This window comes from Triturus cristatus, chromosome 3_2, assembly GCF_964204655.1.
Source record: "Triturus cristatus chromosome 3_2, aTriCri1.1, whole genome shotgun sequence".
Classification (NCBI taxonomy): Eukaryota; Metazoa; Chordata; class Amphibia; order Caudata; family Salamandridae; genus Triturus; species Triturus cristatus.
The window spans coordinates 977333406-977355843 of record NC_140584.1 but is presented as its reverse complement, the minus strand read 5'-3'; the positions used below and the strand labels follow the sequence as shown (position 1 = coordinate 977355843).

Sequence of the window (22438 nt, the reverse complement as noted above, 5' to 3'; positions counted from 1 at the left end):
GGGTGGCTCTGAAAGACTACACAACTCTCAAACCACAACAGTATTTAACAACGGGACTCACATACAAAACAAAAAACAAGTTCCTTAACCTCCGCCTAGGTAACATACCCATAATGCCACACCTAGCACCCTGGAAAGGGGATAAAACAATAAATCTTTGCAGACTATGCCTTTCCGGCAAGGAGGATCTTATACACATTATTTGTATTTGCAAAAACCTTATGGACATAAGGCGTTACTTGTTTCGGGCCCTTTGGAATCAGAGGAGGATAACCAGCTGCAGACAGGCCGTGCTGCTCTGTTTTAACCCCACGGAAATTCAATTGAATTGCAGAACAACAAAAAATTTTGATCTAGTGGCGGGTAGACTCAAAGAAAAAACAGGACACTAATAGACTCAAACTATGACCTTTAATACTTTTAAAGATTTTAAACAAGCAGACAATTCACTCCTTTTCGCTCTTCTTAAACCAAAACTTTTAGCAATGTTATTATTTTATTAAATGTTGTGAGTTTTTATTAACTGTGCAATAAACTAAACCTTAAAGCACCTGTCCGAAGTGATGTGGCGCATGTGGGGGAGGTGATGGAGAATGGTCGGACTAGGTAGGTTTGGAGGCTGCTGCAGGGAGGGAGGGGTGGAGAGGGGGGAGGGGGTTGGTGGACTGGCCCGCCCGCTGGCACCCTGAATCCCGACGCTGGTTCCCACATCCCTGGCCGCACGAAGGTTGATTGCTGTGGCCTGTGGCCCTGGTGGGACGTAGCAGGGCACCCCTTCCGTAGCCACGAAAGGGGCGAAAAGCAGACTGCGTCGTACAGGAGGAGAGGCCCAAGGACTTGGCCATAGCCCGTGAGTCCTTGAAGCGCTCTAGGGCATTGTCTGCTTTGTCGCCAGAAAGGCGATGGCCATCAAAGGGCATGTCCATCAAGGTGTTCTGGACATTCACGGAAAAGCCAGTGGACTTCATTCAGGCATAGCGACGAAGCGCTACCGATGTTGAAATAGTCCTGCCCAGAGAGTCGGCAGTATCCAGCCCACAACGGATCGTACACTTGGCTGCATCTCTCCTGACAGCGACAGCCTGGGAGAGCACTGCCAGGGCCACCTCCGGACATGGAGGCAGCACTTGCGCCACCATATCCCACACTGAGAATAACGGCCAAAGAACCATACGGTGTTTACGGGTCGCAGCCCTAGGCTGGCGGAATAGAACATTTTCTTCCCAAGATGGTCCAGCTTCTTGGATTCCCTTTCCGGTGGAGCGGTAGGGAAGGCGCTTTTGGAGGTGGAGTATTGGACCACCAAGCTCTCCGGGGTGGGGTGTTGGGAGAGGAAAGTGGGGTCGCTCGGAGCCGGGCGGTGGCGTCAGGCGATCATCCTGTCCACGAGAGCCTCAGTGTTAGGCCTGGACCAGGTACCCAAAAGGACGTCGGCGAGGGCTTCATTAAACGGAAGCAGGGGCTCCCAAGAGCTTGCTGCCGGTTGATGCACCTTAGTCAGGAGGTTAGTCCTGACTGCCTCCGTAGGAAGCTCGAGGTAGAGCGCCTCGGCCGCCCTACGCAACACCACAACGTATGAAGGCCACCCCCTCCGTAGCCATGGTAGGAGGAGAAAACATGCCAAGGTCAGGTGAAGTGTCCCACAGTTCCTCTCTCCAGTCCTGTTCAGACTCAAGCTGGTCAGTTAAACAGTCACCTGACCCCTCCCACTCCTCCTCATCGTCCTCTGGTTGCCAGTGTGGTTGGAAAGGGGCCCCAGAAGTGAACAGGGGCATGAAAATACCATCCAGCGCTGGATCCGGCATTGGTTGACGACGGTCCGGCGCCGTGTTCACGTCAGGAAGGAGGCTGGGGTGGACGCCGGCCAGGGCTCTGGGGGACGACCGGTGTCGGGCATGGTAGTGGTGCCGTTGGAAGAAGCGCCGGTGGAGGTGTAATAAGGTCAACCGGCGCCGATCCGGATCCAGGCCTGGATCCAAGGTGGGCCTGCGGGACCGGAGCTGCCGGCAGTGAAGACCTAGGCCCCCCCCCCTAACCGAGACCGCGGGGCCGGAAGGTGCGCTGGCGGGGTCGGTCTGACCAAAGATGGCATGAATCGCCTCGTAGAACGTACGAAGCTGGGCGGGGGTCGCTCCGGGTCCCGGAAAGGGAGGGAAGCTCGGAGTCGACCCTTCAGGCTACCCACGCGGAGCCCACCGATGTGTCTCGTCAGTCGGCCGACCGACAAGGAGAAGGCGAAGAGCGACAATGCTTCTTCGACTTCTTCTCATGCTTTGACTTACCCGACCCAGAGTGCGAAGACTTCGATGACTGAGTCAGACTGATGGTGGTTCCGCGACCGGTCCGTCGACCTCCCTCTCGACCGGGACCTCGAACGGCAAGGAGCCGACTGCCGTGATTCGAGCAGCTTTCGGGACCGCTCCCGCAAAGCCTTCAGCATCAACTGACAGTCTGAGCACGACTTGGGGTTGTGGTCGCGCTTCAGGCAAAAGAGGCACACGCGGTGCGGATCCGTCATGACATCAATCGGGTACAGGAACCGTAGGCCTTAAAACCGGGCATCCCTCATGCACCTCTTCGGATTTGTAGACTCGAAATAAGACGTAGAGAAAAATGTAGTCAAAAAATCACTGAGGTACCGCTCTTCCCAGATCTGCGCTGGCTGGGCAGTAAAAGAAAGAACTGACATCAGCACATTTGCATTAGAATCTGAACTGAAGAAGCCCACCATTCTGACCACTTACTAAGTCTAAAAGAGGAGCCACTAGGGAATAATATTCAATACATGGCCGTGCTTTAGTAATAGCATAGTATAACGTGGCAGACTCTAGCTGATGAATGGTCTAACTCCACAGCTAGAATCAGTGGAGTCAGGATCAAAACCGTTAGAGCCGGTATAATGACAACCAACAAGGTCTTCACATGGACGACATGGCACAGGCTCAGCGTGAAATGCTCCAAGTGGGGTCAGTCAGAGCAGGAGAAAAACAGACAGGTGGAAGTGCGTCTGGTGGCACCGAAAGGCCTTGCGGGATAAGAAAGCACATGAGTGGGAGGTGGAGGTCTACTGAACATTTTTGAAGGCCACAACCTGCTGAATATCTGAAACTGTGCAGTGAAACGTGCTGCATATTTTCTAGGATCAATTAGGTTCGGAGGAGAATGGCTTAGTTCTTTGGACACTGCCCATGTGACCTATGACATGAAGCGAGCATTTAGATGTCAAGGAATATTGCTTATTCTTTTTCTGTTTCTTCTTTGAAGCCTTATCCTTTGACTCAACTTAACCTAAAGAGGGTCACAAAGAGTAGGACATGTGTCTTGTGTTCAGCCATGTAAAAATTAGGCTTTCAGCTCCTTGACCACCATTGCAGCATAAGAGAACATTTGTTGCATGAACTGGAATCATGTTAGGCTTCAAACATTGCATACACTTCAGGCAGGTCTGAGTCAGACAACTCCTTGCAAAGCATATCATGTATTAATAGACGTCAGTGGCAACATCTCTTCTACACTGACAAAAAGTATGTTTTCTGATGATCTAGATTTTTGTTTGACTCGGATGGAAAGGGGAAGACCTCACTACGGATCTGCATCAAGCAGCAGGAAAAAAAACTGAACATATGTCAGCGAGCAGGGTTTGCACCTATATGTGATTCAGGGTTGTCATGCCCTTGGCAGGACCAAGATAAAATGAAGGCAGATGGCACCACCTATTGGCACATAGGAGCTACTGAAGCTTATTCATATCAAGTCAGGAAACTGGGAGGATTCAAATGGGGAGGAATCTGCAGACAGAAATAGCCATTAGAAACATAAATATGGAAGTGGTCTGTGCAAAAAGTGAATAGTTCGTGTCTAACCTTCATGCAGTTCTTTCCGCAATTTCTCTGCGTCTTCTTGTAGAACAGACTTCTGAGTATTCAGAACAGCTACATACATCTCCAAATCAGTCCTACTTGATTTTTCGGCTTCTAGAACATGGTTCAATTCTTTAACCTGAAAGACAAACAAGCCACGGTATTAATAGTGTAGGCACAATCACGCATGCTTATTTTGCTCTTTGTTTACATAAAACTAATTTCTCTGTTGCTGCTAAATGTAAGATATTAGCTTAATTATTGCATTAAGCTACATGGCTCATATATAATGCTAAAAATGCACAAAACATTTGCATTCAACAAAACTGTCAGCTTTATGGTTGGGAAAGAACTGCCTCACTGCCTAACAGCAGAAAACCTTTCTGATAATTTTTCTGACATCTTCACATTCTACTTAAAAACTATATTTCTTTAACTGTATAAAATAAAAAAATTATTTGACAGGCAGAAACACCCAAGTATTTTTAATTGTTTTGCTTTAAAGCATGTTAGGGTTTGCACCATTCCATAATGAAAGACATCCACCAAGTCACGTTTTATTTCTTCAGAGCAGTAAAGTCAGTCTCAGAAAATCAAACACATTTCTGAACATTTTGTCTATGCAACCTCACTTGGCAAGCTATACCGTGCTATAAACAATAGCAGCCATTCAGGATCATGTTTAAAAGGAGGAGGTTCTCAGTATAAGATGGCTATACATTTCTTATCTGTAATGGGCCTTAAAGAGATGTATTTTAGCTTTTTTTAGAAGAAGTGATTTAAATAAACTTATCTGTACAGTGATAATCTTGCACAGCTTCCTAGGGTTTTTATGTGTGTGTTTTTTTTTAACACTATGTACATCCTGAGCCCTCCGTCCACTAACCAATGCTGACAACCTCACTACTGGCAACGAACTGTGATTGGTGTGGACAGAAGGCGAAGTACCATTATAAGAACCATTTCACAAGAAGATACAGAAACTCTGACAGGAGACCACCCATTAGTTTGAATAGGGCCTCACTGTTAGACTTAAGGTCATTCTGCCTATTTGACATGGAGGCCGCTACATGAATGCCTAGAGAACTAATTAATGGTTACACATGAAAATGGAACAAAGCTTTTCCCCCTTGCAGACCCTTACGTGGAGGACAAACACAGTCTAATCAAAGTGCATGTTTACATGTACCCTTCCCTCAAAGCATAACTGATGGGCGTGTTTCATATAGGGGATCTTGGTGGTCCATATAAGAATACATTTCTATGATTTACAATTTGTTTATGTGCTAAAATGATCAAGTTGGGGGGCGTGGCCAAGATGGCGGTGAGGTAGGAAACATTGTTTGGAGCTCCTGCCCGCCGTCCGCCAAATCCGCACACACGACCTTCAGTGGAGTACGAACTTGGTCTGAGGCACCGTCTGAGTGCCCCTCTGGCGAGCCTTCGCCCACGGCTGCCCTGTGTCTCATTTCTGGTGATGAGAGCGATCGACCCGCCGAGCCTTCTCCTCGCCGCCACTCAGCAGCGGCTCAGATAACACGGAGGTCCGGAGCCCGGACTGCTGAGGCCAGCTGATTTGAGCCCGGCCGTTCTACAGGCACCCGGATGACCCGCGGGTTGCCCAGCTCTCAGCTTCGCTGCCGCCTGTGATTTCCGTCTTTGGCCTGCCTTGGGGAGTGCCGGAGCTGGAGACGTGGCCTCACTCCCTGCCCGGCTTCTAATCTGCACACGTCCCGGAAGTTGCCTACTATCCCCTGATTGCATCGGACGGCTTTGGGGGCTTGCTTGAGGGCACCTGTGACCGGCAGCACCTGCTATTGCCCCGCTGGAGATCCCCGGCCTCGAGTCTGAGACTTGCCCGACTGAGTAGCTGAGGCCGGGGGTGTCGGAGAGCGGCCGCACTGCCTTGCACCCTTTCATCGATATGAGACCGGGGCAGATTGTGCCCTGGCCCCCTCCCCCCCCCCCCCCCCCCCCCGCCCCACCTTTTGCCGCTCGGGCTCCCGCCGATCCAGGCATCCCGCGACACACGAGGAGGTGGGTCTTGCCACTGGAGGACACTCCCACCCACAGACACCCAGTAAGGACAAGCACTCTGCGGCTGTGTTGGACCGTGGCCGCGCTTGGCCCTGCGCCGTGCTTCTTGTGCGTGGGGGGGCCTCTTCAAACTACCCCATTCACCGCGCATAGAGAGTGCACCATTGTTCTCCCCTCTGGGGCGCCTTCACAGTGCTCCGCATCAGGGCTGTTCCACGTGTCACGGCAGTGCCAGCAGTTTGCCCAGTGCCCATCCTAGACTGACACCCTGGCACCACCTCTATCTGGCTGTGGCTCTCCCACCTCCCGCATTCCACTCCACGGTCAGCCCGGAGGTGCCTGATGAGTATGTCCCGCCAGGGCAAAGGCGGTGAGACCCCTGAAGGACATCTTCGGCCGCTCGCAATCCATCCCCAACATGGCGACCGCGGCCCCTGATCCTCAGGCTTCACAGCAATCCGTAAGCGCTGGAGCGGAGCCTATTACAAAGGCATTCCTGGAATCACTGTTCTGGACTCTCAGGGAAGACTTGCAATCTGTGAAAAATGACCTCACGGCTGAGGTCAAGAAGATTCGCCGAGAAGTGGAGGACATTGGGGATCGGGTGGCCGCCCTTGAGGAGAAGAGTGACACTACGGTGGCCGAGTCCAATACGCTACAACTGGAGGTAATACGCTTGCAGGATCAGCACGTTGACATGCAAACCCACCTGGAAGATTTGGAAAACAGGTCCCGCAGGCACAACATTCGGATCCGGGGAGTGAAGGCAACAGAGGACACCAGAGGTGTTCACATTCGCTAAGGGCCTGTTTCATCATATCCTGGGCGCCTTCCATGACACGGAGATCGTACTGGATCGGGCACACCGGGTTGGTCCTCCTCGGGCGCCCACTGCTCCCCCAGCGGATATCCTTGTATGAATGCAGGACTTTAGAACCAAGGAGGCCATCCTCGCTAAAGCAAGCTCTTTACACCCCATCTCTTTTCAGGGACACTCTCCGGTGCTGTTCCAGGACCTGGCACTCATTACGCTTCAGCAATTCCGCCCTTTGACTGAACACCTTCGACAGCAGGGCATCCCATACTCCTGGGGGCATCCCTTCCGACTCATCTTTCGTCATAATGGTAAACTTCACCAGCTCTGATCACTCACAGACTCTTGCCGGCTCCTAGGCCTCGCCATTCCGAGTGAGGAAGACGACCAGCGTAGTGTTAGCTCGGGCCGGAGATCTCCCCTTCGGGGTGGCAGACACAGAACCGGCGGTGACGCGTCTGGAAAGCACAACAAGAAGGAAATTGCCAAAGGCCAGCGGGAGGCCCTAGCCTCCGCATCGGATGCATCGGCCGGGGTGGACTCTGACGTCAAGAGAACGGGCAGCGGTTGCCAATTCCATTGCATGTCCTCCTCCACATCTTGGGCGGGCGGCGGGTGGTGGGGGGGGGGTGAGACTCCCCTCTTGGTCATAATCTAGACCCCAGTCTGTTGCCCAGCTGGTCATCCCGGGATGACAGACTACCTTTCTGGATTTTTTTGGGTTTCAATGTGGTTGTTTTTGTTTTGGTTTGGGCTTTTGTTCTTAAGGGGTTTTTGTGTTTTTCGGGTTTGGGTCTCCTCGTCCACCTCTCCTCCCTGCACCTTGGAAGGCGCTCAGCCGTTGATCATGATCCCCCATCTTCTGAGTCCTACCACCTGCTGCGATACACGTCCTGCGCTATGGCTTTTACCCCTTTTCTAGCCTAGATGCCGCGCACCTCTCGGCGCGGCTTGAATAACCCAGTCAAACGCAGGGCTGTCCTCCACTACTTGGAGCCCTCCAAAGCTGATATCTGTCTCCTACAGGAGACTCATCTTCTCCCCAAGGATCACCGCAGGTTGAAATCGCGTCCCTTCCCTACACAGATGTTCTCCTCTAATCCCACGAAGTCAGCCGGGGTTGCCATATTAGTCTCTCGCTCTTTTCCCGGTAGGGTCCTGCAAAGGGAGGCTGAGATCAGGGGTTGATTACTCACATATCAGTTCCTCGCAGGGGGAGAATGGGGGGGGGGGGGGGGGGTCCTTTACAGCGGGATCCATATAGGCACCCAACGAGGGGCAGGACAAGTTCTTTCATGACGCACTTACCGAGGTGACGGCTACTTCTGAATGACGCATTTTGCTGGGGGGCGACCTGAACCTGGTCTTTGATAATGTCTGTGACCGCTCATGTCAACGGATAGGCCAAGCTGGCGCTCTCTCGCCCGCGGGGAGAGTTTGTCTCCAAGACTTGGGGATGGTGGACCTTTGGCGTCACTTTCACCCCGCAGCCGGCCTTACACCTTTTACTCTGGCGCGCAAAAAACCTACGCTAGATTGGACTATTTCCTCCGCTCTTCCTCCTTACAAGCGCTTGTGACTGCCACCGAGATTCTGCCAGCCTCTCTTTCTGACCATTCTCCGGTCATTGCCACCTTTCGGCTCCCACCAGCACAGCAGCCTATCAGACACTGGTGCCTCCGCGATACGCTACTCCACCGAGCTTCTGTAACTGAACAGATTCAGAAAGCTATCACCAATTATCTTGCACTCAACGCTAACTCCACAGCCGACAACTGTGAACGCAGTCGCAAACGGGCTGAACTCTCACTGAGAGTCAGGAAACTGGAGCAGATGCACCAGCAGATCATCGCTTCTCGGGCTTGGAGGCAACTGTGTATAGAGCGTAAGCAACTTGCAGCATTAGACCTAGACAAGGCCAAATATGCGGCCCTCCACCTCCACCACTCCTACTACATGGGCAGAGACCGCTGTGGTCGCCTCCTTGCCCACAAGCTACGTGAAGTCAGGCAGAGTCAGGGAGTACAAGCTATCCGCTCTCCTGAGGGTGACCTAGTCAACGACGATGCTGTTATTGCTGAAGGCTTTCATGACTTCTATGCGACTCGTTATTCGAGTGAACCGCTGGACGCTCACCACAGCATGGCCTATCTGGAACCTGCACACTTGCCCTCCCTCACTCAAGCGCAAGCCGACCACTTAGATAGGGACAGAAGAAGTTATTGGAGCGATTTCTCGCCTCAAGCTGGGCAGATCGCCTGGGCCAGATGGCTATTCGGCGGCCTTCTACAAGACATTCTGCAACCAGGTGGCCCCCTCTTGAGGGACTTGTTTAACACCTGTGCGCAGGCTGGGGCTATCCCAGAGGAGATGCTTGAGGCATCAATAGTGGTTATCCCGAAACCCAGGAAGGACAGGTTGTCCTGTGGCGCATACAGGCCGATCTCCCTACTGAACATAGATATTAAGCTCTACACTGGAATCTTAGCGGCCTGCCTTGCGCCTTACATGTCCCAACTCGTCGCGCCAGATCAGGCGGGTTTCATTCCACAGAGACAAACGAGTGATAACACCAAACGGGTCTTGCACCTACTCGTCTGCGCTCAGGGAGAATACATGTTCTTGGCCATCAACGCGGAGAAGGCCTTTGATAGGGTGCAATGGTCCTACTTGGAGCAGGTCTTGAGGCATGTCGGTCTGGGTGAGTAACTCCGCACTCGGATCCTCAATTGCTACCGTTCTCCCCAGGCGACTATCCGGGTTAATGGCCACACATCCTCTAGCTTTCCCATAGAAAGAGGCAGGAGTGTCCTCTTTCACCCCTCCTATTTGCTCTGTATGGAGCCCCTGGCACTGCGGATCCGACACCATCCCCTTATCTCTGGGATCAAGTTTGGCAGGGATGTACACATTATAAGCTTATACACAGATGACATCCTGCTCTCTCTCGCCAATCCGATCCCTACGCTGCGGGCCCTTTTCAATGAAATGCACTGTTTTGCGCAGGCCTCGGGATTCAAGATGAACGTGGATAAGTCGATCGCACTTAATATCTCCCTCTCCCCACACACTTTGGCTTCTCCACAAGAGGAACACCTCATACAATGGTCCAAGTCCTCGGTTCCATACCTGGGTATACAACTAGCCTCCTCTATACCGGCTACAGCGGACACCAACTATTCCATACTCCGGGCGCATATACGTAAGGAACTCTGCCAGTGGAAACACTACACACTCTCCTGGCTTGGTAGGATAGCGGCCATTAAAATGACCATCCTCCCACAGATTTTATATCTCTTCCAGACTCTCTCGCTCCACCCTTCCTCAGGCTTGCTTCAGCAGACTCAGTCGGACCTTGCGCACTTTATATGGCAAGGCCGCAAACCCCGGTTTAAACATGCAATCGCCATTCTCCCGCCGGAGTAGGGGGGTGTGGGGGTTCCGGACCTTCAGCTTTATTTTTATGCCTCACAGCTCCACTATTTGGTGGAGTGGTACCACCTGGAATCGCGGAAAAAAGTGGTTGTTCCAGGACCAGGCAGTGGCAGCCATGCGCCTGCAGGGCATTCCCTTTCTCAGCAAATCACATAGACCATCCAATCGTTATGCATCATACATCACAAGTAGGATAATGGAGTCGTGGGATTGCACTATCACTACTTATAATCTGACCACTTATCCTTCTCCCCTCACGCCGCTGTTCGACATTCCAGAATTTCACCCTGGTATGGATACTAAGGCCTTCTCCGCCTGGCGTTCCTCCTCCTGTCGGTCTCTAAGTCACCTCTTTGACCTGGAAGGGATCCGTTCATTCCCTCAACTTAAGTCACACTGTGGCCTTCCTGAGTCAGAGCATCTGCCCTACCTGCAGCTCCGACATTGGGCACTTCACTCTCACATCAAACCTGGGGCGCAGTGCTTCCTGACCCTGTATGAGGAAATGGCTTATCACTCGCACATCAGATAAGAAGAATATCTCCGATCTCTATAGAATGCTATTAACATCCTCTGTACACACATACAATGCTGGTCGAGCGTGCTGGGAACGAGACCTGGGAAGGACACTTAGCCATAAGGAATGGGAAGGCATATATCATAGGGCCCGGCACTCAGCATACCACACGGGACTCACTGAGACACTGACTAAGATAGTTACATATTGGTATTACACACCGGACCGTTTACACCAATTTGACTCTCGACAGAGCGCCCTTGGTTGGAGGGGTTGAGGGGAGGTGGGCACCCTGGTGCATGTCCTCTAGGGCTGTGACAGAATTCAATCCTATTGGTCCCAAGTGCTAGACGAAATAGACGCCCACTTTGAGACGCAACTCCCGCGATTTCCTTCATACATTCTCCTAGGTTTACGCAACCCCATCACATATCCGTTACGATCCCGGAGGGGCCGATTGATCGCTATAGGCGTGGCCACACAGAATATTCTGATCCACTGGCGTACTGCCCATCTTCCAACGCTCTCCCGATGGCTGAAGCGACTCTGGATGGTGTTGGGAATGGAGAAATTAACCCTCAAGTTAGCTGGTAGAAGGTCTGACTTCCCGGCCCTATTAGGATCTGAGTTTCACGAGCTAACCTGCCCCCGATACCTTAGACTTCGTCGCCTTTCAGACACGCCGCTCCCACGAGCTGATTCTTCACGGCTTCATAAACGACCACGTTGATTCCCAGACTATCCCTTTCTCCCTTTTTTGGTGGACGAGAGGGGAGGGGGTGGGGGTGAATTTAGGGTTACAGTTGTTTGCCTTTTTTCCTTCTTGGTGTAGCTTTTGGGCCCGCTCCAAACATATTACCTTGGTAATGCTATCATTTGCGACACTGGTTGTCTATACTGCATTGATTCCACGGAGCCGGGGGTCTTGTTTCTCTTGTTCAAACAAGATCAATAAAAGATTTAAACCATAAAATTATCAAGTTTACTATTCTTTGATTGCAATTCTTCAAGGGAACTTCATTCTAATTCAGACCAACAACACAAACAGCATGTACAGTATCCCCAAACAAGTGACAGAGAGGTTGTCTGTAGTCTCAAAGCAAGCATACCTTCTACGTGATGGGATGAGATAGACAGCATGTCAATCATACGGTGTCACTTGTTCAACACACAAAGGAAGACTTTAACAGGCACCTGGCAGAGGAACAAAAATCTTCTGCATTCATAGGTGATATTGCTCCTCAAATACACCTCTTTGCAACAGCAGGAGAAATTAAGGGCCTTCTCTTCACACTCACAGATCATTATGCTATGGTAAATGCATTCCCAATTAATAAGAAAAATACATTATTGTACACGTACACCTTGTAGGAAATTTGGTTACTAGTTGGGGGAGGGAGGGGTGAAACCCTACTCAAGCAGCAACCACAATTCTTGTCAATGTGAAACACAAGCATACACCAAATTAATATGTGCTCAACCCTCTGGTGGATTGGCACAAAAGCAGTCAGGCTTAACCAAGAAGCAGTGTGTAAAGTATTTATGCAGCACTTCAAACTCTAAAAAAGCAAAGCCAACGCAAGAAAAATCCCACATCAATTTAGAAACATAGAGTACATTTTAGTAAATTATCTGAATCAACAAAAATCACATTAGTAGAAGGAATATGCTACTTACCAGTATGCATCTGTTCTTGGCATGTAGAGCTGCAGATCTACACACTTGTGCATAGATCGCCATCTGGTGTTGGGCCCAGATGTTTGCAGTTGTTTTTCCTCTTGGAAAGTCTTTAGAAGTCACGAGGTTGGTGACTCCTCCTTTGGATCGTATTGCGCATGGGCTTCGGCTCCATCCTCAGATTGTTTTTCGCCAGCAGGGAAAGATGGAGCGTAGTAATAACCGTGAAGAAACCCATGTGTGTGGTATCTAAATAAGATAGACTGGAACGGATACAGGTAGCCGGGGAGGCGGGTGGGCGTGTATAGATCTGTAGCTCTACATGCCAAGAACAGATGCATACTGGTAAGTAGCATATTCCGTTCGAGGCATATGAGCTGCAGTTTATACACTTGTGCATAGATTATATAGCAGTACCCATCCTTAGCGGCGACCGCCCGTATCTGTTGCAGTGGTTTGAAATAGTATTTTGAGTACAGCCTGGCCCACACTAGCTTGCTGCTTAGTTTGCACATCTACACAATAGTGTTTAGTGAAAGTGTGCTGTGTGGACCATGTAGCTGCTTTGCAGATATCATCTAATGGGATGTTTCCTAGAAAAGCCATTGAAGCCCCTATTTTACGTGTAGAATGGGCTTCAGGGGGAACGGATAGCGTTAGTTTTGCTTTGTGGTAGCAAATTTGAATGCATTTGACAATCCACCTAGCTATCCCTGCCTTGGAGATGGGGTTGCCCTTGTGTGGTGGAGATAAAGATACAAACAGTTGTTTGGTCTTACGGAAAGGTTGTATTCTCTCGATGTAGTAGAGTAAGGCTCTTTTGACATCTAGTGTGTGAAGAGCTCGTACCGCAACGGTCTGTGGTTGCGAGAAGAATACTGGTAGTTCTACAGATTGGTTTAGGTGAAAGGGAGAAATAACTTTGGGGAGGAATTTTGGGTTGGTACAGAGAACAACCTTGTTATGGTGCATTTGTAGAAAAGGTTCTTGAATAGTAAGTGCTTGTATCTCACTGACCCTTCTGAGGGAAGTGATGGCTACAAGAAAGGCAGTTTTCCATGTTAAGAATTGAAGTTCACATTTGTGTAGTGGTTCGAATGGAGGTCCCATTAGTCTTGTGAGAACGATATTTAGGTTCCACACAGGTGAGGGTGGCACTGGGGGGAATTATTCTTTTAAGGCCTTCCATGAATGGCAGGTACTCTGAAGAGTGAGAGATGTTGCCTGTTTTGTAGGTAAGCTGCTATGGCTGCGAGGTGCAGTCGAATGGACGTATAGGCTAGATTGCACCTTTGTAGGTGGAGTAAGTAGCCTATGATGTGTTGAATGGACACATCTAGGGGATCGATGGTGTTGTGACAACAGACAACAAAACGTTTCCACTTGGTGGCGTAGCACGCTCTAGTGGAAGGTCGCCTAGCTTCTTTGATGAAGTTCATACAGTCAGGGGGAAGATTTAGGTAACCGAATTCTAGGACTTCAGGAGCCAGATCGCAAGGTTGATCTGAGCTGGGTCCGGGTGTCTGATCTCTCCATGGTTCTGGGTTAAGAGGTGTGGAGAGAGGTGTAATTTTTGGTGCGGTACTACGAATAGTTCCAGCAGTGTGGTGTACCATGGTTGTCTGGCCCAAGTTGGAGCTACTAGGATTAGTGTGAGGGAGTGTTGTTGTTGTTGTTTGCGCACCACTAGTGGAATGAGTGGGAGAGGCGTAAAAGCGTACGCAAATCTGCCTGACCAGTTCATCCATATCAGATTTCCTTTGGACAATGGGTGTGGGTATCTGGCGGCGAAGCTTGGGCATTTGGTGTTTTCGTGGGTGGCGAAGAGGTCTATCTGCGGATGCCACCACATTTGAAAGTACGGGTGAAGAACTTGCGGGTGGAGTTCCCACTCATGGATTTGTTGGGTTTGTCTGCTCAGCAGATCCGCCACAGTGTTTAGGACTCCTGGGACATGCTGAGCTAGGAGAAAGATAATCTGGGGTATGGCCCATTTCCATATGCTCTGTGCTAGTTGAGAGAGCTGTGGCGAGTGTGTGCCGCCTTGTTTTTGAATATAATACATGGCTGTCATGTTGTCTGTGCGGATTAGGACTGCCTTGCCTGAAATCTGTGTTTGAAACGATTTTATGGCTAAGAAGATTGCTAGTAACTCCACATGGTGGATATGGAGTAACTTTTGTTGAGGTGTCCATTTGCCCTGCATGGTGAGATGTAGTAGATGAGCTCCCCAGCCGGAGAGCGATGCGTCTGTTAGTACAATCTGGGGAACCAGGTCCAGGAACGGTCGACCTCTGGAAAGGTTTGTGGTGGTCCACCACTGCAGAGAGCGATGGGTACGACAGTCTACCAACACCAGATCTGTTAATTGACCTTGGGCCTGGTTCCACTGGCGCGCTAAGCACTCTTGGAGAGGACGCATCTGGAGTCTTGCGTGAGGTACTATGAAGATGCAAGAGGCCATCATCCCTATTAGTTGCATAAACACTCGAGCTGGAAGGGAGTGCTGTGCCATGAATTTTGCGCGTAGAGCCTGAATGCTTGCAATCCTGGCAGGATTGGGGTAGGCTAGCGCTCGAGGTGTCTATGGTGGCACCGAGGTATTGTTTTATGTGGGATGGTTGTAGATGGGACTTTTCGTGGTTTAGCGTGAAGCCTAGCTGGTGAAGTAGCTGGATAGTGGTTTGAGTGTGTTTTACACACTGATTGTATGAACTGGCTTTTATCAACCAGTCGTCTAGGTATGGGAAGACATGAATGTTGTCTTCGCAGATGTGCTGCAACCACTGCTAGGCACTTGGTGAATACTCGTGGTGCGGTTGTGACTCCGAACGGGAGTAACTTGAATTGGTAATGTTGGCCGTCCACTATAACCCTGAGGAACTTCCTGTGAGCGTTGTGCACTGGAATGTGGAAATAAGCGTCTTTTAGGTCCAAAGTGGTCAGGAAGTCGTTTTGGGAAAGCAGTGGAAGTACCTGCTGAAGCGTTACCATGTGAAAATGGTCAGAGTGTATGTATCTGTTTAGGGGTCGGAGGTCTAGGATGGGCCGTAGAGTCTCGTCCCCTTTTGGTATGAGAAAATATAGGGAATAGACCCCCATATTTTGTTGGTTGGTAGGAACGTGTTCTATTGCCCTTTTCTGCAGGAGGGAGATTACCTCCTGCTTTAGGAGTATTAGATGTTCTTGTGACATGGGCGTTGTCTGGGTGGAATGTTTGGGGGGGGTAGATATTAGTTCTAGGCAGTACTACTCACGACCCTCTGTGCCGGAGTGATGTCCTCCACATCTGAGTCGTCGGCTTCGGAGGCGCTGATGAGTCCCTCGTCGGGATGTTGTTCTGGAGCAGACGCCTTCCCCGAAGATGTCGTCCGGAATCGTTATCGAGGAGTGTGCCATGGTTCTTCTAGCCCTTCGGTCCCGAATAGTTTTCTTGGACCGGAAGGACTTGCACGCCGGACAGTCTCGAGCCTCGTGTTCAGGGGAGAGGCAGAGATTGCATACCTCGTGGAGATCGGTGTGGGGGAATTTGGACCCACAACGAGGGCACTTTTTAAAGGGAGTCCTTTCCATTAGCCAGGACCGGAGCTTGGGTAGGCCCGAAGGCCGTCGTCGACGACCGGAATCGAAGGTCTTGCCGATGAGAGGCGCATCGAGTGGGGAGATCGCGATCGAAACAATACCGCGAATTGGGGTGAGGATTGCGCATCGATAGTCGAACTGGAAGCTGTTCGGAACCGGAGCGCGAAGATTACATCCGAGCCCGATGGCGGAAAAAAACAATCTGAGGATGGAGCCGAAGCCCATGCGCAATACGATCCAAAGGAGGAGTCACCAACCTCTTGACTTCCAAAGACTTTCCAAGAGGAAAAACAACTGCAAACATCCAGGCCGAACACCAGATGGCGATCTATGCACAAGTGTGTAATCTGCAGCTCAAATGCCTCGAACATGAAGAAATGGAATTTTAAAGGTTTAAATAAAAGTAGAGCAAAAAGGCGCAGAGTGCAAACTGACGGTATTTGATCGCCCGGAACCATGAAGTCGCAAAGTCATGCCGATCGCAATGCAACAAGTCCTGGACACAAGACCAAGATTGGCCGGCTGAGAATTGTACCATATGTCCTTGGTGCGCAATCTGCATGGTGTTGCTTTTCGAGGCTTTACATCACTCACTGTCAGTTCCAATGACTTGTATGGTGGTTCCGATGAGCTGTGCGACGAGGCTCTGTGTCGCTCTGCAGCAGTTCTAATAAAGCTGGCAGCTGTGCGACGAGGCTTTGCATTGCTCTTTGTAGATTCCGGTGAGGCTTGCAACTGTGCGGCAAGTCTTTGGGGGGTTTCACGTTGTTTCACATCGGTTCCGATGAAGCTTGCAGCTGTGCAGCCACGCTTTGTAAGGTTTCACGGCAGAACTGATGGAACCTTCAGTTAGGCCAGGAGGAATTCTCTCTGATGCCATCCAAGGGCAATGGACCTTTGGAGGTACTACTTGAGGTTTAGGAACTCACTCCAGCAGGGCTCAGGCAGGTCCAGTGGCAGATCCAGAGTAACAGGTGAGCTGGGCAGTAGCAGAGAGGCCTCTGGAGCTTTTTATTTTCATGCAGCTCAAACAGGAGGTCAATCAGCTGACCCTTGGACTCCGACATCCTGGAATGAAGGGAGCAGGTTCGTACTAACCTCTCAGCAAGCAGGGCAAGCCACAAGCAGGGTGCCATCCATCTGTAGTATCCCCAAGTCCAGGAGTGTACTGAAGAGTTGGGTCTATTTGTCCAATATTTATACCTGGTACCCACTTTGAAGTGGGAGAAGCTTTTAGAACCCTCCCCCTACAGAAGTGTCTGGAATTTCCCACCTTCTTGCTCTGCCCCAGCTTGCCTTTGGACTTTCAATGTGTATATTTGTGTCAGTAAGACACATTGTTTCCCATTGGCCATTGTTTAATTAATTGATATATAATTGGTTTGACCAAGTGGGGCTCGACAATGATATTGTATGAATTTTGTATCTGGAAGATTTGACACCTGAATATATGTTGTTTATGGGATGCATTAATTATTTGAGGTTGTCCAAAAACAAATTATAACAATAATGAAAGATTTTATGATCGCACGTCTTAGTATCACCTCGTTTTTCACCTTTTTAATGATTTGTGTGCATTAAATAAAAAGCTGGATTGCTAGACCAAATAAATGTGAATTACACTGGAAATCTGTCTAGGAACATTTAGTTTTTTCATTTAGTACCCAGTTTCCTGGACGATATTGAGTTGCGCTATTTTGTTTAAATAAACTTTCTAATAATGGAATTTTCAAAATTGTGAATTGAAATCCAACTGTACCATTAAAGAGGGTTTTACGTTACAGTTCTTTAAAACACCAAACTCTAAATTTCTACTTACTTCCAATTGAAAGTTATCACTTATTAAACATAATATGGTAACCCAATGTTATCCTATGAGAGTGGTTTACCTAGCAGTAGTGAGAAACACATTTAAGAATTTTTCGCTAGCAGGACATAAAAAAACTAAACAGTACATGCTCAACTTTTTAAATTCCATTTGGGCTGTGCAGGGCCTACCTCAGGTGTGACTTATATGTATTAGAAATGGAGCAAATAGGCCTGGCAAAAGGTTTATTTTGCCAGGTCAAAATGGCAGTTTAAAACTGCACTCACAGTCTGCAATAGCAGGCCTGAGAACTGTTGGGGCACCATCAGTGCAGCAGGACCACTAGTAGCATAAGATTTACAGGCCCTGGGCAAATGAAGTGTCACTTTACTAGGAACTTACAATTAAAATATATGTGCAAATTGGGTGTAAGACAATTTCACCATGTTTAAAGAAGAGAGCATTGGCACCTTAGCACTGGTAAAAGTGCACAGTCCTAAAATGCATAAACGGGTTCAGAAAAAAGGAGGGTGAAGGCAACAGGTTTGGGATCACACTGCATAAAGGGCCAAGTCCAACACCCCTAATTCCAGTAATGTTTCCAACAATTTGCAGATTTAGTGGAAGGGACTGCACAGTAATCCAACATTGCACCTTATTGGCTAGGATAATTTGTTTCTTGGGCCATTTCTATGTTCACAGATATGCTACAGGATACACTAAAGAGAACTCCTGTTCAGACACAAAGGCAAACTATATCCCCATATCCTACCATTACTCATCTTACTTACTGGTCTCCTGATGCCAAAGAGTACAATCACCTAAATTTACCAGAAAACTAAACAGTAATCTCAAACAAAAAGACCCCTCTTCCTAATAGATACTTAATGTACTTTGATGTAGAAAAGTTATTGCCAGTGGTGTCTGGCGGGCCACAGTAACCTTTATCAAGTTGGCAGGAAGCTACAGCACCGTAATGGTTACATCTAAGGAAGGCTACACTACATCTTCTAGATTCAATTGTTCAACAAGAAGTGATGGAAGGGTACCTCATGCCTAAGTTCCCCTCTTAGGAGAACATGCTAACATCAACTTCCTACAGTATTTGAAAAGAAAAGCAACAAGTCCATATTTAGGAGCTTAATATAGTTGTATTTAGCGCAAAAGTTAAGCCTATGGGTAAATGTGAACATTATTCTGAAATGTTACTTTCTGTGCAGCTATCATTGCTTCAAGGAGAAAAAGCACCGTCAGCAAATTAGTCTTTTACAGTTTATTCTGTTGACTAGTAGCGGGTCCTCCGCTAAAGCGGAGCAGCGTCACCCTCTGCTTTTAAGCAATGTAAGGAAAAATAAAAAGATAACTCAATGTTATTATTATTTAATTTTTTCTTGTTGCGGCAGCTTTGCTAGCACGGCGGGCAGCTCTGCTCTCAGAGCAGGGGAAGGAGTGGTTTGCACTCCTTAAGTGGGCATGAATGTTGGGCCAGCTGTCTGGAGCCGACCAACCAGTTATGCACACTTAGCATGTTCTTCACCCAGGCTGCATTACAGCTTGGGTGGAGAACATGCCCGGCCGAACCACGGCGCTCAGCCCAATCACAACGCTGCACTGTGGTGTTGTGATTGGCTCAGGGGAGCCTGGGTGCTGCCTGCTCCGGCCAGAGGGAGGGAAGAGGAGGAGAGACACGACAAGGAGAACGCAGAATGGAGGTAAGTGAAATGTTACTTTTATTTACCCCACCTCCCTCCACCCTTCCAGTCCTGATCCGTGCCAGCAGCCACTGCTGTTGACGCATCCTTTTTTCTTCTTTCTAACAAAAAGGAATTAAATCAAGCATTCAACTTGCCATGACACTTTCTAAATTAGTTGAGGCCTACCTAACACGGGCATCATCGACCTGATGTGAAACATGAAATATATGAGTTTGAGGGAACAAAATAGCTTATCAGTTCCAGAAAACATTGGGCTCTTTGGATCTGGGACAGCATGTGTTTAAATATAGAACTGAACGGCGGGCCAAGATTGCATCTGTGTAGGAAGCATTGCTCGCTCCTCTAGCCACCCGCCGCGATCAAAAACCACTCCACTTAATTTCAGGAACCTGAGATGCAGTGGGCAGGAGCAGGAGCCTGCAGGCAGGCGGCTGGCAAAGTGTGGAGCCTGTAACCTGTCTAAGGGACCGTCTTATTATTTGAGCTTCCATTTGTATTAGTTTTTGCTATTAGCTGCCAGGATTCCGCGCTCAGAAGGTACGCGGACCAAGACAGCAGCTGTCACAAGGCAGGCTGAATTCTAAAAGGGGCATCATGGGAGAGCCCTCGTGACTGTTATCCACTAGTGGTGGCATCACCATGAGAGGCGGAGGTATCGCGGCGCCGCATCAGAGGAAACTGCTGAGAACAGGAAGCAGAGGCAGTCACGCTCTGCAGCCTTGAGCGGCTGCCAGGGACCACGTGGTGCCGGAATGAAGTTGCCACATAGGGGGGAGACCACTTACAACGCAGCATGGAGACCTACAGAGTCAGTGGTCAAGTGAAAGTGAAGCTGCGATTGGAAACCGATGAGTGAGGCCTGAGATGGAAGTAGCCCACCACAAGAAGATAGCAGTGGTGGCTGCGGTCAGCAGCTTCTCCACTACCACTACCCTGAGCCACTGTGGGGGAATGAGCGTTGGTGACCCCTGATTGTAACAGACGTGACAGGAGGGAATGCGGGGCACATGACCCAAGAGGAGTATGCTTTGGCAAGGGCCTGCACAACTGAGAAGGATGAAGTACTGGACTGGAATTGGTCTCGAAGCGCACCATGAAAAGTATGTTGGGGATGCAGATGCAGGGCCTGCAGGGGGAGGAGAGGGGTAACCTGGTGGCCACTAGGTGACTCAGCACCACAAGAGGTGCACCCGTGAGCTGTTGCATAAGTTACAACTTTGGTGTAACTCTACAAAGGGTGCTTTCTCACCCAGGGGTGAACATGATTCAATGCACCAGCAATGAATGTGAAATACAAGTTATTGTAGCACCGCAAAACACTATTCAATTGAAATAGAAGCATTGCTTTTGGGTTCCTAACAATCCCATAAAGAGATCAACAGCACCATGGAAACAGCAACAAACCTTATTTTGTTATTCACAGTATCACACACAGTACTAAAAAGAAAGAACACAAGTTAAAAGTATTTATTACTACAGGGACAATCTGTTTCTCAGTGCATCTAAAACATCTACACAGAATATTATAAAGACAGCAACGAGACAAGTTATAAATGATGAAAATAAAATGTACATTTCTAGCATTGGTAAAATATCATTAAAAGGTCATCTAAAACCTAACACCCTAATAATTACTTCTATGCGCTATACTATGAGAGCATGAAAGGCAGAGCCACTTGCAGTCTAGAGTATCTTAAGGAGAAGAAACGCACTGCATACCTCATTGACAGCAATGGCTGTCTTCATCAGCGCAGGTGTGAAGACAGTGTTCACCATGAAGGGCAAATATTAATTGCCGCAGCAGTCAGTCAGCCCCCCTTCGGGACTTGGCTGCATCAGCTCCAGAAGAGATGTAGCATCTGTGAAGTGCACTGGCAGCAGGCGAGACCTACTCCATCCAGATTATCGCTTAAGATTGTGCTATAGCACCCCACTTGACAAGTGGTCATGTGACAGTACTTATACCCTATCAGAAATTTCAATTTCTGACATAAGAGGTATGTCTGACAGATAATGTGCATCAGATATTTTCTTATGAACATATAAAGCCAAAGGACGGCAATTCAGACTATATTATTCTGAATACAAGTCTGTTTGCGTTCTTTTCTAACCCTGGCATGGTGAGACATTTGACCCACACTAATGTTGCATTAGATGAGGTATCTATGTCCTTAATAAAAGAACTTGACGATATCACACTTCCTAGAAAGATAAGCTTTGGCAACATATGGCTGAAAGATAGACATGACAATGATTCTGCAGAACCAGGGAGTAGGCGACTTCCATTGATTGACTTAAGGAAGATGGCGGTCTCCATGAACTAAGATGGAGTTGGAGCCTATATAATATGGAGTCTGTGCTTTTGCCATACCTTCCAATCCGATGCCCATACCAAACGGGCACATAGTGGCAAGCAGTATGCCATGGACAAGATAACTGCTGGGCTATTAGAAATAGGGGTGCACTGTGATTGGAGTGGCAGAAGTGGATCAGCGCCTGTCGAACCCCATCTACACATCTGCTGGGTGGGCGTCCGCTGGCTTCTGAGAGGGACCGCCCAGTGTGGCATCAGCAACGGGGAAGAAAAATTGCACCTTAAAAGATATGCTTACATGTCCAATGGGGCGCCACAGATTATATCGAACAGCCTCAACGATCCATGCCGGTGACAGTAGGAGGGGGAAGAAGAGGCCCCGCTAACGAGGTCCTTCATGAAGGCGCTCTTCATCTCCCTGCGACAGGATATTCAATTAGTTAAGTGAGAGGTCTCACAAGACCTCAGAGAAGTCAAACATGACCTTGCAGAAATAGGCGAAATGGCCTGCACACTCAAACATAATGAAACGTCAAGGGATGAGGAAATTCAGCACCTGCGGCAAGAGAGCCTTTGCTTACAAGAAGAGCAAACAAACCTATAGACCCATGCGGAGGACTTTGAGAACCACTCCTGCAGAGACACCCTTCATATCCTGAGGGCACCAAGGGGAGCAGAGA

At 49.0% G+C, this 22438-nt stretch overlaps 1 protein-coding gene across 1 annotated transcript in view; it reads right to left on the bottom strand.

The window, feature by feature from the left end:
• The window catches only part of RABEP1 (rabaptin, RAB GTPase binding effector protein 1), a 989154-nt gene that overhangs the window by 615361 nt on the left and 351355 nt on the right, over nt 1-22438 (bottom strand). The window contains exon 6 of the mRNA XM_085649558.1: nt 3864-3999. Within this exon, the coding sequence (XP_085505684.1) occupies nt 3864-3999 (136 nt within the window). The remainder of the gene's footprint in view (nt 1-3863; nt 4000-22438) is intronic.